Genomic DNA, 16658 nt, shown 5'->3' with positions numbered 1-16658 from the left:
CCAAAAAACCCAGCAGCTAACTGCATTCATGGCTTGTATTATGCAGAGTATGTTTTTTTGTTTTCCCTTGGCTTGACTCTTTGTAGCGCTCCTCAAAAATAAACAAATAAATAAATCACATGGACCTTTGTGCCCTGTGACTGTGGAAGTGGCTTGCCTGGTCCTGGAGGTACACTGTAGAAAGCTAGAGGCCAAGGCTCCAACATGGGTGGTCAGTAACCCAGCCAGAGGCTGAGATGGGACCACTGTTCCAAGTTGGAATATGCCACAGAACGTTCTGGTTAAAGGGCTTGCTTTTGTAATCCCAGATGAGAACCCAGACTTGGGTCTTTGGGGAAGTAACTAGACCTCAATCTCTTATCTGTGTCTTGTCAACCTCCCGGTTCTAAGTCTTAAGGCTTAAAGACTGAATTGTTTTGGATGTTTCCCTGCACAAAGGCTAGGGAGACGGGTGTGGACCATCTCCAGCCAGCCCAGGCCCAGAGGCCCACCAGCTTTCTGAGCTCCAAATAAGGAGAGTGCCTCCCTCCTGCTGGTGGCAGACCACAAAGACCTTCAGCCAAAAGATGTCAAAAAGCTGGCTCCTTTCGGAGACACATTTCTTTTCTTTTCTTTTTAAAAGACTTATTTATTTATTATTTACACAGTATTCTACCTGCAGGTGAGCCATCAGGCCAGAAGCGGGTACCAGATCTCATTATAGATGTGTGGTTTCTGGGAATTGAACTCATGACCTTTGGAAGAACAGCCAGTGCTCTTAACCACTGAACTGTCTCTCCAGGCCTCAGAGACACATTTCAAAGCTGCCCTGAGTCCATCCCTGAGGCAGGCCCCCCTGGGAACCCTCCTACAATTTACATGCCTGGGCTTTAAAACCCAGGGGTCCCGGAGTAGGGAGTAGGGGGTGCTCTCTCGTCTCTTGTTTTAGCCCTGTCCTTGTCTCTTTTATCTTTAAGCTTAGTTTAAACTCTTGTTTGTAGAAGACAGTGAATTAAAACTATTGTTTGTAGAAGATAATTAGTGAATTAAAACCTAGTTTTGTTTCCTGGTGTCTTATTTCGGCTACGGGGGTGGGTGTGGGGGCAGACTCGCCTCCCCAAGCGGGGACTCACTCCCCGCAGAGAATGTAAGAAGCTGGCTCCCCTCCCCCTGAAGACCCGTGCACGCACATTCTGAGGGAAAAGGCCGCCAAGGGGGACTAGATTCAACATTGGGGCCGTGAAGCAAGAAGTCAGTGAATTCCAGGCCAGCCTGAGCTACAAAATGAGACCGTGTTTCAAAATAATCTATCAAGACACGTGCCCTGACTGCCTTCCCATTTTACAGAAGAGGGCAGCCAAGTCCCACCTGTTGCCCAAACAAAAAGAACACTCCACAACCAGTTTCTTTTCATGTGATTCCAGACTTTACCAAAGCTCAAACCACCTCTCTGACAAAGTCCGGGTTGGGTAAGAGCTGCCACAGAGGGGTCCTGACCCAGCTTCTCCTTCCGAACTCTGGTCCAGGTCTGCTTGAATCCGGTAGGGAGGAAGGGAAGTTCTAGCACAGAGGGGACGGGACCGGTGGGCCTTCTGGGTGGACCCAGGACCGCGCGGGGCGCAAGCGGGCTCCGCAACCCACCGCGGCTGCATCCAGGAGGGATAAAGAGGCCCAGGACTCTCCCGGGCCCGGCCGGGCTACGGTGCGACCACCTGGGCAGGGGTACGCACGCGCAAAGACCGCCGGGCGGGGCAACTGAGGCCCGGTCGCCCTCCCCGTCCCGCCCAGGAGCCTGCGTAGGCGACCTCGAGTCTCACCTGGTTGCAGAAGACTTCGGGCTGCTGGTTGGGGGCCGGCACCGCGCTGGTGGCGGCGGCGGACAGCAGGCGGCTCAGGCGCGGCCCGCGGCGGGCGGTGGCGAGTGCGGCGCGCAGCATGCTGTACTGAGCTGAGCAGAGCCGAGCCTACCTGAGCGAACCAAGCCCAGAGGAGCCTAGCGGAGCTGGGGGGCGACTGCAGCGATGTAGACCCGGACTGCTAGCCTCCGCCCTCCTTAGCCGCCAATGGGCGGTGGAGACACGGGGGCGGGGCCGATGAACCCCAACCCCCAACGGCCTGCGGGGCGCGACCCCGGCTCCCCAAGGCAAGCTAGAGATGGAACCTTGCAGAACACAGGAGTGGCCTGAGAAAGCCTAGCCAGTTCCTAAAGTTGTCCCCCAGACAGAAGGGAGCTGATATGTCCTGTGCACTCGGGGTGGCTGGCGCCTATGGCTCCGGTCTATGCAGATGTGGAGGCGAAGAGAGAATTTCATGAAAGCGGTTTTTCCATGGACAACCTGGAACTGGGCACTGAGGGTGCAGGAGGGCTTTGGCTAGAAAGGGATGTGGACGCCTGGTCACCCGTGTATCGTGTCCTGCAACCAGATGAACGCAGCAGTGGGCTAAGGAGATAAACAGCCTGGCACGGGCTTCTGGGCAGTGCAAAGAGAAGTGTTTGCGCAAGAGAGAAGCCCAAGAAATGGGCGGAGCCCTTGGCAGCTGAGGCTCAGCCCGTTTCGGAATCACCAGCCAGAAGACGGCAGAGCATGAGCTTCGCCTTGCTCTGATGTCTTCGCGGAATATTGTCACCGGCGCTGTAAGAGCAAACTCCCAGTGGCGAGGCAAGGGGCCAGGGCATGTTTCCTTGTGTGTCTCTGACTTTAGCGCTGGACAACTAAAGTTGTTTCCGGACTCAGCACCATTAGCACAAAACAAGGGGGGGGGGAGCATTTTAAGGACCACATGGGCGGGTCACATGATCAACATTAGGCGCAAAGGAAACTGGGAAGCTGAGAGCACAGGAGAAATTGTAAAGAAGCCACTTAGCAAAAATTCAGATTCCTCAGGGGTCTGCACTTACAGAAATCAAAAGATAAGCTCTCACATTTCACATCTCTCTGGAAACTGTGTAGCTCTTTATTAGCCAATCAGGTCAGAACGTAAGCTTGGCTCTAACCAATCAGGGAGACACAGGACCCCTTAGTTTTAGTAATAAAAACCCAACAGGAAACTGGGTCAAGGCCTTTAATATCAGCACTCAGGAAGCAGAAGCAAGCAGATCTCTGAGAGGTCTACATTGGCATTCTGGCCAGTCATGACTATATAGTGAGCCCCTTTTAAAACAATCATGGGGGGCGGGGGCTGGAGAGAGGGCTCAGCGGTTAAGAGCCCTGTCTGCTCTTCTAGAGGTCCTGAGTTCAATTTCCACAACTACATGGTGGTTCATAGCGATCTATAATGAGATCTGGTGCCCTCTTCTGGCCTGCAGGAGTACATGCAAACATAATAAATAAATAAATAATAAATCTTAAAGAAAAAAACAATCATCAGCAGGGCCCCTCTGGATGTGGTTGCTTGCTCAGCATGTTGAGGCTCCCTTCTGCAGAACTAAACCATTTGGCCTTGCCAGAACGGTTTGGAGTGTGTAGGAGTCTCCAGACCCATTTCCTACAGAAAGGTGTCCTCATTCACGGTTTTTAAAACGCCGATTCGTGCCGGGCGGTGGTGGCACAAGCCTTTAATCCCAGCTCTCCGGAGGCAGAGGCAGGCAGGCAGATCGCTATGAGTTGGAGACCAGCCTGGTCTACAAAGCGAGTCCAGGGCAGCCAGAGCTACACAGAGAAACCCTGTCTCGAAAAAACAAAGCAAAAACCAAAACAAATGTCTACTCGTTATTCCATTGGCTACATGTACATTTCCATTTAAACATTTTTCTATGGCTGACATTTAGCTTCCAATCTTGTGCTATTACAAACATTGCCAAGGTTTGCATTTTTGACTTACTGAGAAATTCACAGAGATAGAACCACTAAGTCACAGGATATTTCCTAATTAAATACAGATATTGCTATATACAAGCTGCTTGACATAGGATGGGTGGCCTGTAACCCCTCACAGGTTGAGAGTATCACAAATGAAGAATGCATTGAAAGTCTACTTTCAGAGCGGAAGAAATGGCTCAATGATTAAGATGTCTGCTTTTCCAGAGGTCCTGAGTTCAATTCCTAGCAACTACTTGGTGGCTCACAGCCATCTATAATGAGATCTGATGCTCTCTTCTGGCCTGCAGGTGTACATGAAGATAGAGCACTCAAACATAAATCATTTTTTAAAAGTTTTTAGAAAGAAGTGGGTCCCATTTAAAAAAAATAGTAGCAGGTGGTGGTGGTGGTGCACTGCAGTGGATATAAACATGTTCTTGCTTTGATCCCAAGTGTGGGATGGGGAACAGACTTGTGAGAGAGCAGGAGATGTTTATCCACTTGGAGGTCGAACCACCTCATGTGGGGGCTTGTTTTTTGCCAGATAAAAAACATCCTAGTACAGACTCTGAGAGGATATATATATACATATACCCAAAACAGGAGGCTGGGCTTTTTGGGTCTTGGTATTGTTTGGCTGTTCATCACTCCACTTAGAGACTCAGCGAAGGATTCCAGGCTTTGGGCTTGGGCTGAGGCTCCAGGTTCCAGCTGCTATTCCAGGTTCCAGCAGCAACTTTGGTGGAATTGCTGGTCTGCTGAAATCCTGCAGATCATGCCAGGGGAATCATTCTCAAGAACTGAATTCAACAAGGTTTACTTCTCCTGTTCCCCTAAATCTCCTTTCTCTCCTATCTAGGGTAGGTGGGTTGGAAGGGTGGTATAAGCATTTAAAGAACCCCCAAATAAGGTAGTTTGGAAAAGTTGAAGCCTACAGCGCACACCTTTAATCCAAGCACTCAGGAGGCAGAGGCAGGTGGATCACTGTGAGTTCGAGGCCAGCCTGGTCTACATAGTGAGTCCAGGCCAGCCAAGGCTACACAGAGAAATGCTGTCTTGAAAAACAAAACAAAAAACAAACAAACAAACAAAACAACAACAAAGTTTACTTTCCTGTAGTACATACCTTGTAATCTCCGCAATGAGGAAGTGGGGTCAGGAGGATTAGGAGTTCAAAGTCAACCTGGGCTACATAAAGAGTTCCTGACTAGACTGGGTAACATGAGACTCACAAACAAACACATGACTTCAATAAGCCAAGCCTGCCACACATCACAGCTTCACTATTAGACTGTGCTGTGCAGTGTCTGTGTTTAGTTAATTGTCGATAGGAACTTTTAAAAAAAGATTTATTTATTTATTATTATGTACAGTGTTCTGTCTGCATGTACACCTGCAGAAGAGGGCGCCAGATCCCAATATAGATGGGTGTGAGCCAGCAGATGTTTGCTGGGAATTGAACTCAGGATCTCTGGAAGAGCAGGCAGCGCTCTTAACCTCTGAGCCATCTTTCCAGTCCCTGATATGAACTCTTGAATGGCTTCGGGCTGATTGGGAGCCTGGTTTACTGAGCATCTTGAAGGAGGATACTTTTGTTAGTCAGGGAAAAGATCCTTGTTCAAAAGCCAGGCGGTGGTTACGCATGCTTTTATTTATTTATTTTTGTTTATTTATTTATTTTTATTTTTGATTGCGTATGCTTTTAATCCCAGCACTTGGGAGGCAGAGGCAAGTGTATTGCCTGGTCTACAGAATGAGTCCAGGACAACCAAGGCTAAACAGAGAAACCCTGTCTCAAAAAACCAAAACCAAAACAAGATCTTTGTTCAAAGACAGCGGCGCACGCCTTTAACCCCAGCACTCGGGAGGCAGAGATCTCTGAGTTCCCGAGGTTCGGGTCATAGAATGGCTAGATTTGAGGGTGGCACAGAAGGCTGTGCCAGGCAGGGCCCCCTGTTGCTCCCTGGATCCTTCCCTTGTGACTTCTGAAACCATGGTTCCTACGCCTTTTTATATTTATTCTTGTGGGAGACTCCACCGGAGTCCATGGTTGTTAGGGAGCTTGAGCTTGAAGGGTTTTATCCAGTTTGGGAGAGGTTTGTCAAATTACCTCTCCAGATAAATGCAGAAAAACGGAAAATGGGAAACCGGGGATCTCTGGGCAGCCTCACAGAGCAAGTGAGTGCAGTCTGCACGGCGAGGCTCATTTGTATTGTACTGACATTTTGTAAACAGAGTTTACAGTTGATAGCGTTTACAGGTCAGCAGAGACGTGCACTTCACAGGCAGCATGCTCACAGTTAAACAACTCGGCATTGTCATCTGTATTTAGAAAACTGGCTTTGGTGTGGGAGCATCGGGTACCCTAACTAGTCCGAGGTAAGTGGCCGACACTCCTGTGTTCCTTCTTGCATTTGTTGGCATTCCAAATGTCCTTCTTGAGACAACATTGGGTGTTTGTTGGAGGTGGGTTTGATATAATTTGATGCTAATTACCGCTTGTTGTCTCTGTGCCACAAGACTGCTATATAACCTTGCCTAAGGAACTTCCTGTTTGACCAATAAAGGCCATCACACCATAGGATAGGCATGGCTAAGGTTCCCAGGCTTTGGGAGACAGAGAGAATCTTGGGAAGGAGAGACCTGTGGAGAAGAGCAAGAAGGAAAGCTGCCATGGGTTAGACAGGAAGAAATACATGGCCAACATGGATGGAGGATTTGGCCCAGAAGAAGAGCATTAGCAAGTATTTGGGATTACAGACGGGAGGTAGAGCTTGACCGAAAGTATTAGAAGCAGATGGCATGGGATCTGCTACCTGTCCCAATAGGGGATGTAGTTCAGGGGCTTGCTGCCCTGCCCTTGGCCTGTGGTAGCTACATCCTTCTCTGGGCTCATGATGGCTATGCTCCTATAACAAGTCAGATCTTGCCGAGGTGACCGTCCCCATCTCCAAGGAGGACACATGACTCTTCAAATATCAGCAGCATCTTCTCTGTCACCCGCCATACCCCAATTCCACCGACAGGGCAGGTGGCGGATCGTGGTGGTTAGTGGGGATCTCACTCAGATGGCATGGTGCCTTTGGTGAGGTTTCCTGGAGTAGGATAGGATAGTGGTGATGGATGTGAAGAGCATGTGGGAGCGTCGTGTCCCGTGGGACCCCAGGGCATAAGGCCAGCACAGGTGTGAGGAAGCCACTGACACCTGAGTCACAGGGGCTGTGGGAGCCTTTATTCCCCATGGCCTTTGTGTGAGATAGAAGTACACAGACTCTTTGTGTCCCCAAATCCCACCCACCCTTTTTTGTTTGTTTTTCGAGACAGGGTGTCTCTGTGTAGTCTTGATGTCCTGGACTTGCTTATAGACCAGGCTGGATCAGTATTCCATGGTGTGGGCACTCCAGTGGTCACAGGCTTTCCTAGAAGCCCCGAGAAGGATCCCCATCACTTCTGGAGAGATCACAGTACACCAATATCCAGATTCCTACAGCCTGGGGAAAAGGGGTCATAGGTCAACTCTGAGGAACTGGAGACCAGCTCCTCAGGCCTACACTCAAAATTCCTTCCTCCATGCCTAAAACACAGCCTCTCTAGAAATGCCTTCTTTGGGGTTCACAGGAAGGCTCAGGTTACCCTGACCATCCCAGACTATGTTGCTGGCTGGGATGCAAGAACCACACATACCAGGCCTTTCCAAACGCAGCATCTAGACTCTGGGCCCCACTGGCTCCTGCAGTCTGCCTCGATTCTTCAGTTCCAACTTGCCAACTGTCAGCCGGTGTACCTCATCAGGGCCATCAGCGATGCGCAGGGCTCGGGCCCAGGCAAAGAACTGAGCCAGGGGGTAGTCGCTGTTTAGGCCTGCTCCTCCAAAGGCCTGGCAGTACACAGCAGGAAAGAGAAGAAAGCCTGGGTGAGTCCTAAAAAAAGTGACAGTCTGCTCAAAAGAGCAGGTGACTGCTGTCTCGCCAGGGGGTCCCCTGTGAAACGTCTGTGTTCCAGGCTTCACACGGGGCCACATAGTCATCCTTGGATGCCTGACTCACCAGGCCCATTCTATAAGATTGCTTCTGCTACTGAGAAAGTTCTGCGTGAGACCAGGTGTTAGGACGTGGAAGGAGGCACCCGAAGAGCGAGGACACTGGGTGTGAGAAGCACCAGGGCTCCCTTGAGGCTGAGGCCAGCTACTTGCAAGCAGAATGCTCTGGGTGAAGCCAGGCACGGTGGCACATGCCTTTAATCCCAGCACTTGGGAGACAGAGGCAGGCGGATCGCTGTGAGTTCAAGGCCAGCCTGGTCTACAAAGTGAGTCCAGGACAGCCAATTGTACACAGAGAAACCCTGTCTTGAAAAACCAACCAACCAACCAACCAACCAACCAACCAAACAAACAAAACCAAAAACAAAAAACAAAAAAAAAAGAACACTCTGGGTGAGGCACTTACTGTCCTGGGCTTGGGAAGGAGGGAGGGGCCCCTGAACAAGTTTCCTCTGAAGAGGATAGTGGCGGGCACAGTGGAAGGGCAGTCCAGGGCAGCTCACCTGAATGGCGCGGTCAATCACTTGGTAGGCCATGGAAGGGGCTACCATTTTGATCATGGCAATATCTAAAGCTGCAGCCTGCAGGAAAAGGCCAAGTTAGAAAAACAGAGGATGAGGTGCTGGGAGGTCGACACAAAGCCAAGCTGACTAAACTGGGTGCTAGGTTTTGCAAGAGGGCACAACTATGGTAGAGAGGAATGGCTGGGCTGCATTCTGGGCCACAGCCAGATCTAGGGGCCTGGGTGACTGTTCATGTCAGATCACCTACCCAGCAAGCACAAGGCACTGAGTTTGACTCCAAATGCCACAAAAACAAAACAGCTGCGTCTAGCCCAGGGCAACAGTGGACCAAAGCAGGAAGGATGACTTTGAGCCTGGTCACTGACTGAGGCATCCTTTAGCCTCTAGCAACAAAGGTGTCAAAGCACCAGGAGCTGTACACCTACCTCCACTACCTGTCTAGGCAGCTCTTGCCTTGGTGTAGCCCCTGGATAAGAGGGCGGATAACACAGTGGTCAAAATACATCATGGCCACCCACTATAGCCAATGGGTAACGTCGCTTTGGGACACTATATTTGGAGCAGATCTGTGGGGTTTCTTCTCCCAGCCCTTTCCTCCCTCATCTACCTCCTGCATCAATATGCCCTGAGAGTACAGGGCTGACCAGCGGCCATCAGACTTCCTTTTTTCCAACCAGGAAGGTCACCAGTTCACCTGGTAAAAGTTCACCTCTTTCCCTGGGCCTTTTCTGGTTTGTAGTAGATGACTAGAGTTTAAACAGTAGCAGCCATCAGTGTGCAAGAGCTGAGGTTCCCCACAGCTTGCCAAACAAAGAGAAAAGGGCCCGATTCTAGTAGCACCTCAGGATGACGGCTGTCATCTGTGAGGCCTCCCACCTTATTTCCTGCCACATCCATGAGGTGGGCAGCTTTCAGCACCAGCAGGCGTGCCTGCTCGATATCCACACGTGACTGGGCAATGTCTGCCAGGATGGTGCCATGCTCCAAGAGAGGCTTCCCAAAGGCTGTGCGGGACATCGCCTACAGACATCAGAGAGACAAGGTTGAGGAGCTGGGCCTAGAGTGGCCCTGGGAGGCTCAGAAGTGGGCGACTTGCAGAGGTGCAGGGCATGCGAATGGGGAGACTAGAAGGGCATGCTGCCTGTCAGCTAAGGAGGCCAGGGTCTGTCTGAGTACAGGCAATGCAGTGTTCATTACAGAAGGAGCACATATAGAGAACAGCCTACAAAGGCTGATGAGCTGATTGCAGATACAGTGACCCTTGAGAGCTTGGAATGTTGCAAGGCCAGAGCCAGGAACCATGGGTGACCCTTTTGGGGTGTGAAGGTCATCAGAGAGTACCAGAGACCTGCAGCCGAGATGTCCCCACTGTTGTTGTGAGCTCCTGGCCAGAGGCACCATCAGCTTATCTGCGTTTAGGATTTTCTCTTCTGTTACTATACAGACTTCATGAAGCTGAGCATGGTAGCACACATGCTTAATCGCAAAGAGGCAGGTGGATCTCTATTGAGGTCTATGCCAGGGCATGGGGGCACAGACTCATAGTTAGGCCATGACTTAAAACAAGACAATAAGAAAGTCGGTAGGACTTAGCACATTGCAAGGTGGAACGGGGTGTCTTAGGTAATGTAAATCTATATTCCTGGGAAGTGGGCACCCACATGTGGCTCTGGAATAAACATCCTTTGAAATGAGAACCATGTTGCTCCGCCTGCCACCCTTATCCCTGACAGGGTTTCTCTGTGTGTCCCTGGCTGTCTTGGAACTCACTATGTAGAACAGACTACCCTCATACTCCTTAATGACAAGATTAAAAGCATGTCCCACCACTGTCCAGCCCAGATTACTTTGAAAAACCCGTAACTGAAGCTCTGGGCATGAGGCTGAGCAAGAGGGAAGACCCTGGCCAGCTCTGGCCAAAGCTGCTCTCAGAAAGAAGGGACTGAGGGAGCTTTAGAAAGGGGCACGTTGCCACCTGCTGACAATGGCCAGCCTCACACCCTGGAGCTTCAGCTTGGACGAAAAGCATTCTCCTTTCATGTGTTTTATTTATCTATCCTTGAGAAAGTAATTTTTTACATGAATGATATATTTTGTGGCATGACTATCAATTTTCAGATGAAAGAGAAAATGCCTAGTATCCTACCACTTACTTGCCTATAGTGACAGCAGGTAGCTGTCCAGAGCATGGTGGGCCTGAGGGGTGAGCTATCTGCAAGGCTGAGGCAGGAGAGCTGCTTTGAGTCTAGGAGCTTGAGACCAATCTGGGCAGTACAAGGAGCCCATCTCCAGAAAAATGGCTCTATTTGTCCTTCCACACTTTCTGCATGCATACAGACATCTACGCACAGTTTTAAAGCGTTATACACTTAGTGCGTGGAGGTCAGAGGTCAGACGAGCTAGAGAGTCCAGGACAGCTAGGGTTACACAGAGAAACCCTGTCTTGAAAAACCAAAAACCAAACCAAAACAAAAAACCCAAAACCACAGTCATCGTTTGTGTACTGTTTTGTAACCTCTGTCTATCTGCTCATTTGAGACAGGGTCTTCCCATGTAGTTCTGGCTGTCCTGGAACTTGCTATGCAGGCCAAACTGGCCTCTGTCTACAGAGCGCTGTGGCTCAAGGCATGTGCCATGACGCCTGTCCCTTGCAGCCTGGTGTTTGTTTATTTGTTTGTTTTGAGACAGGGTCTCTCTGTGTTAGCCTTGGCTGTCCTGGACTCGCTTTGTAGACCAGGCTGGCCTCGAACTCACAGCGATTTGCCTGCCTCTGCCTCCCGAGTGCTGGGATTAAAGGTGTGCGCCACCACGCCCACTTTGCAGCCTGTTTTTAGAGCATATAATTTAGGGGCACCGTGAGTTCATCTCCACACTAAGAAGCTACTTGCCAACCAGGCATGTTGTGGTGCATTTGAGTCCCAACGAGGACGTCCCTGCCTGCACGGGGAGTCCCAGGCCACAGGAGCTGTAGGAGCCCCTGAGCTGTGAGAGAAGATGTGACACCACAGCCCCCTCCAGGCGGACCCTCCCGCACCCTTGCCATAGGCTTGTCTTCCTCAGCCAAAGCACAGAGCCATCTTTAAGGAAGGCGTCATGCCGTCTTGACAAAGATTTTCGCTGTAGGCACTTCCAATCTATCCTTAGCTTGCTTTGTTCCTCCATGAGACGTACGTATGCTTTGTTGTGCACACAGGATTGAGTTACTCGTTAGCAGAATAAGTTTTCACCAAACTGTACAGTCCTTAGAGATGCCTAAAATTAACTGCATGAGGTAAGACTCCTTGAGCTTGAACCAACACTCGCTTAGTCATACCTAGCTGAACTGCCTCCATGCTTCCCGCACAGCCTCGCTCTGATGCTGTGGGGGCTGCAGAGACCTCTGTTCTATATAGGCCTCCTGTCTTTAAGGGGCCATGGAGAATGACTGGTTTGAGACAGTGTCTTGCTATGGAATCTAGGCTAGTTTTGAAGTTTCCATAATCCTCCTGCCTCAGCTTCTGAGTGCTAGAATTACAGGCATAAGATACCATGCCTAGATGCACTGGACAGGGAGGCTGATATGCACAGGGCCAGGTGCTGTGACCTCAGGGTCAGCGCAAACAGGCTGTGCAGGATCTCCCTGGGGTCTGGGTTATTATTACATTAAGATTTTAAAGATTTATTTATTGATTTAATGTATATGAGTGCTCTATATCCATGTACACCTGCAGGCCAGAAGAGGGCACCAGATCTCATTATAGATGGTTGTGAGCCACTATGTGGTTACTGGGAATTGAACTCAAGACCTCCGGAAAAGCCGACAGTCTTTTCAACCACTAAGTCATCTCTCCAGTCCAGGGTCTGAGTTTCATGTGCTGTTAGCATGAATGGCTCCTGGCTACCCATAATCCTCTGGGTTTTGGAATCTCACCCTCAGCCACCATAAAGCCTGGCTTTGGCTTCTGGCCACCTGGACAGAGAGGTGCCTGTTCCTCTCAGGACATCAGCTGTAGCCAAGCAGAGCACATGGCAAGCAGAGAGGCAGATTCTGGGCATGAACACCGCGCTGTGAGTCTGCCCTCAGAAGGGCATGACAGTTTGACACCCAGCCGGCAACAGTGGCTGTGAGTCAACGTGGGTATGGGGGGGACTCACGCGTGTCTTCATGAGCGACAGGGCCCTCTCCGAATACCCGATCAACCGCATGCAGTGATGAATCCGGCCAGGCCCCAGCCGGTCCTGGGCGATCTCGAAGCCTCGGCCAGGGCCCAAAAGAATGTTCTCCTTGGGCACACGCACATCAGTGAACTGTGCTTCACCGTGGCCACCTGAAAGACCAAAATGCATTTTCTTTGGGTGTGTTTACCCCTTGCTTATCTTAGGGCTATCTGCTGGCACTGTTCCCAGCTGGGTCACAGCTAAGGAGGGGACACCGAGCCCAGAAACTTGTAAAGGGAATGGCTACAGTAAAAACAAGGAATTCTACCATTTCTTTACTTTCTTTCTTTTTTTCTTTTTTGACACAGGGTTTCTCTGTGTAGACCAGGCTGGCCTGGAACTCATAGAGATCTGCTTGCCTATGCCCACTGCTGCCCTACTTCTGCCATTTCTTTTTTTCTTTTTTCTTTTCCAAGCCATGGTTTCTCTGTGCAGCCATGATTGTCCTGGAACTTGCTCTGTAGACCAGGCTGGCCTTGAACTCACAGAGATCTGCCTGCCTCTGCCTCCTGAGTTCTGGGATTAAAGGTGTGCACCACCATGCTCAGCATACCGTTTCTTTTAAAAACATTTTGTACATTAAATTTTACTGTGTGTGTGTGTGTGTGTGTGTGTGTACACATATGCCCAAGCATGTATGAGGTCAGAGGACAACAAGCTATGTCAGCTCTCTCCCAATGACCCACTCAGGCTTGGTGGAAGTTCCCATCTCTCAGGCCTTGTGGTAAAATATGATGTAGGCTAGAACCCCAGATGAGGAGCTGCTGTCAGTCCTCTGGAGATGGCAGAGGCGAGGGTGAGAATGCTGTCAGGAGAGAAGCCCCTCTCACGGAGGGACCCCACTGGGGCCACGGCCTGCGTAAGACAATGCCAGGAGGATGCTGCTCTGGCGCCTCTGCCGCCTGTTTCCTCTCATGGACTCCTGCTTGTCTTCTGAGATGAGAAGAGGAAAGGCAAGCGTAAACACCCACTGGTCTGCTGGGCAGCCATGCTTCTTAGGGAAGAAAAGGCTGGGCCACGCCTTACCAATGCCGTCAGGTCCTTGGCATGTGGTAAATTCAGAGTAACAAGGGCTCCCCCAAACTGCTATTCGCAGACTAGAGCCACAGTCGGGGTGAGCAGTCCTGGGGGGTGGGGGGAACCACAGTCGGGGTGAGCGGTCCTGGGAGGGCTGTCTAACCTGGAGGATCCTGTAACCCAAACACTGACAGAGGCCGGATGACTTTGATTCCAGGAGTGTCCATGGGAACCAGGAGCATGGACTGCTGCTGGTGCCTCGGGGCCTGGGGGTCTGTTTTTCCCATGAACACACAGAGTTTGCAGCGAGGATCCATGATGCCTGCCAGAAAAGAAGAGAGATGGGTCCTATCAGCTGGTTCCAAGGCCACCAAGCTCTGTCCACACGCAAAGGCAAACCTAGGGCCCTCATATCCCTAGGATCAGAGAAATACATGCAGGTTCCAGGACCCTGACAGAGTCCACACAATCAAAGAAGCTCATGAAGGCTCCAGGCCAGACAAAACTTATCTCAGGGAGATGGAACCTACCACACTGTGAGAGCAATGCTTTAATTGGTCATGTATAAGCTTTGGTCTGCATGTCTGTGCACCATTTGTGTACAATGCCCACAGAGGCCAGAAGAGGGTGTCAGATCTTCTGGACCTAGAGTCACAGACGGTTGTGAACTACCATGTGGGTGGGTGCTGGGAATCGAGCCCTGGTCCCCAGCAAGAGCAGCCCGTGCCTTTAACTGCTGAGACCTCTGTCCAATCCCATGAGAAACAAACAAACAAAATCATGTTAGACTTAAGAAACAGAAACTAAAGCTAGGCATGGTGGCGCACGCCTGTAATCCCAGCACTCGTGAAGCAGAGGCAGGTGGATCACTGTGAGTTGCCCAGCCTGGTCTACAAAGCGAGTCCAGGACAGCCAAGGCTACACAGAGAAACCCTGTCTAGAAAAAACCAAAACAACAACAAAAACAGAAACAAGATGTCAAAGTGGCTGCCGTCAGTCAGTGTCTCCAGCTTGTTGAACTCCACCTAAGGTAGTGGGCGACACAATGAGATGTCTACCATGGATGGTACAGAACAGACTGCTCACAAATCCATCCGTGGTGAAGCAGCCTAGCTAGAACTGGCTATAAAAGACTTGGACAAGAGTGCGTCCATAGGCTGAAGAGATGGCTCAGAAGCTACTCTTGCCAAGTCCTGAGTTCAATTCCCAGCAACCACATGGCGGCTCACAACCATCTATAATGAGATCTGGTGCTCTCTTCTGGCCTGCAGGTGTACATGCAGGCAAAACCCTGCATACATAATAAATCTTTTAAAACAAAACAGCCAGGCAGTAGTGGTGCAGGCCTTTAATCCCAGCACTCGGGAGGCAGAGGCAAGTGGATCTCTGTGAGTTCGAGGCCAGCCTGGTCTACAAAGCGAGTCCAGGACAGCCAAGGCTACACAGAGAAACCCTGTCTCGAAAACCAAAAAAAAAAAGTTCCAGCCAAAAGGTCAGGGGCAGAATAGAGAGAAGGCTGACCAAACAGATTCCTACAGTTCCCCCAGCAGGGTCCAGCCATGGGGGTGGTCATCTGCTCCTGGAGGGCCTCCACAACCCAGAGCCCCCACTGCACCTCAGCCTGGGCCTCAGAGGTCTGCTCATCCACACAGACTGAAAAGCTTGAAAAGCATTCTTCAGGCCAAGTACCTGAGCTCCACCACTTATGACCATTTATGACATAGGAGCCACCTTCCTCTCTGATGGAAGCCTCGATATTAGCGGCATCTGAGGAGGCCACCTGTGCAAGAGCACACTCTGGTTAGTGTTCGTAGTGACCTACATTGTGCGGGAGCAGAAACCAGCCGGGGCCCAGCCAAAGGGGAAGACATGAACATGGTACCTTGGGCTCAGTCATGGCGAAGCAGGAACGGATCCTGCCATCCAGCAGAGGTAGCAGCCAGCGTGCCTTCTGCTCCTCGGTGCCATACCGTACCAGGATCTCCATATTCCCCGTATCGGGGGCAGAGCAGTTAAATATCTGAGGAGAAGAAACTCTTTAGTGTCCCCCACACCTTCAGCCTCCTGGGAGGGGGAACAGGTCCACATCACCTACACCCTGTCAATGCATGAGAGTGTTTCCCCTGCCCAAAGAAGGCCAGACACAACTGAAGTCGAATCTTGAATGTCCTGGAGCCCCATGGATTCCATCTTGAGTTTAAGGACCCTGAAGCCAGGGGCTAGAAGCTTCTGCAGCCCACACCCCTAGTGGCTTCCCTGCTGAGTGGATTCCTTATGCTGGCTTAAGCTGGCTGTTTAAACATGTCCTCCCTTCCCATATGAGATTCAGGTTGTGTGTTGTCCTGAGATAGGCCGTCCACATGCAGGGGCTGCAATGGCCATACGGGGACACGTTCTCATGTACGGAGGGAACTGTGGGGACTGACTGTACCTCAGGAGCATGCAGAGACATGCCCATCACTTCACACAGATGAGCGTATTCCAAGTTCGTCAGCCCTGCTCCGTATTTTCTCTCAGGATCTGTCTCCAAGGGTAGGAAAAGATTCCAAAGCCCTTCAGCCTTGGCTTTCTCCTATCAGAGGCAAAGGAGAGATATAATCACTGAATCTCATATATATATAAATTCTCCATTCATCCATAAGTGGTAGTACTCATCTTTTGGTTTTTTGTTTTTAGAGACAGGGTTTCTCTGTGTAGCCTTGCCGTCTTGGACTAGCTTGTAAACCAGGCTGGCCTTGAACTCACAGAGATCTGCCTGCCTCTGCCTGAAGCTAGCTTGTCTACATGTCAAATTTCGGGACAGCTAGGGCTGCATAGTGAAACCCTGTCTCAAAACAAAACAAAACAAAACAAACAAATAAAAAACCACAACCAGATTTTAGTGGTACACACTTTTAAATCCCGTACTAGGGAGGCAGAGGCAGGTGGACCTCTGTAAGTCTGAGGCCAGCCTGGTCTGTGGGAGGCAGAGGCAGGTGGACCTCTATAAGTCTGAGGCTAGCCTGGTCTATAGAGCAAGTTCCAGAACAGCCAGGAGGACTACACAGAGAAACCCTGACTCAAAAACCAAACCCAAACCCAAATCAAACAAAACCCAACAAA

The 16658-nt window shown here is 50.5% G+C and overlaps 2 protein-coding genes across 2 annotated transcripts in view; both read right to left on the bottom strand.

The window, feature by feature from the left end:
* Positions 1 to 1970, bottom strand: part of Aldh2 (aldehyde dehydrogenase 2 family member) — a 26318-nt gene extending 24348 nt beyond the window's left edge. Inside the window, exon 1 of the mRNA XM_051161570.1 lies at positions 1797 to 1970. Within this exon, the coding sequence (XP_051017527.1) occupies positions 1797 to 1916 (120 nt within the window). The 5' untranslated portion in view covers positions 1917 to 1970. The remainder of the gene's footprint in view (positions 1 to 1796) is intronic.
* A 1216-nt stretch (positions 1971 to 3186) lies between these two features.
* Positions 3187 to 16658, bottom strand: part of Acad10 (acyl-CoA dehydrogenase family member 10) — a 45336-nt gene continuing 31864 nt past the window's right edge. Inside the window, exons 14-22 of the mRNA XM_051161569.1 lie at positions 15988 to 16128; positions 15439 to 15576; positions 15246 to 15336; positions 13720 to 13878; positions 12477 to 12649; positions 9219 to 9362; positions 8322 to 8399; positions 7464 to 7656; positions 3187 to 3280 (exon numbers count right to left, since the gene is read on the bottom strand). Coding sequence (XP_051017526.1) covers positions 7486 to 7656; positions 8322 to 8399; positions 9219 to 9362; positions 12477 to 12649; positions 13720 to 13878; positions 15246 to 15336; positions 15439 to 15576; positions 15988 to 16128 — 1095 coding nt within the window. The 3' untranslated portion in view covers positions 3187 to 3280; positions 7464 to 7485. The remainder of the gene's footprint in view (positions 3281 to 7463; positions 7657 to 8321; positions 8400 to 9218; positions 9363 to 12476; positions 12650 to 13719; positions 13879 to 15245; positions 15337 to 15438; positions 15577 to 15987; positions 16129 to 16658) is intronic.

This window comes from Acomys russatus, chromosome 19 (assembly GCF_903995435.1).
Source record: "Acomys russatus chromosome 19, mAcoRus1.1, whole genome shotgun sequence".
In the NCBI taxonomy this organism is placed as follows: domain Eukaryota; kingdom Metazoa; phylum Chordata; class Mammalia; order Rodentia; family Muridae; genus Acomys; species Acomys russatus.
This window is presented reverse-complemented; position numbering and strand designations above follow the sequence as displayed.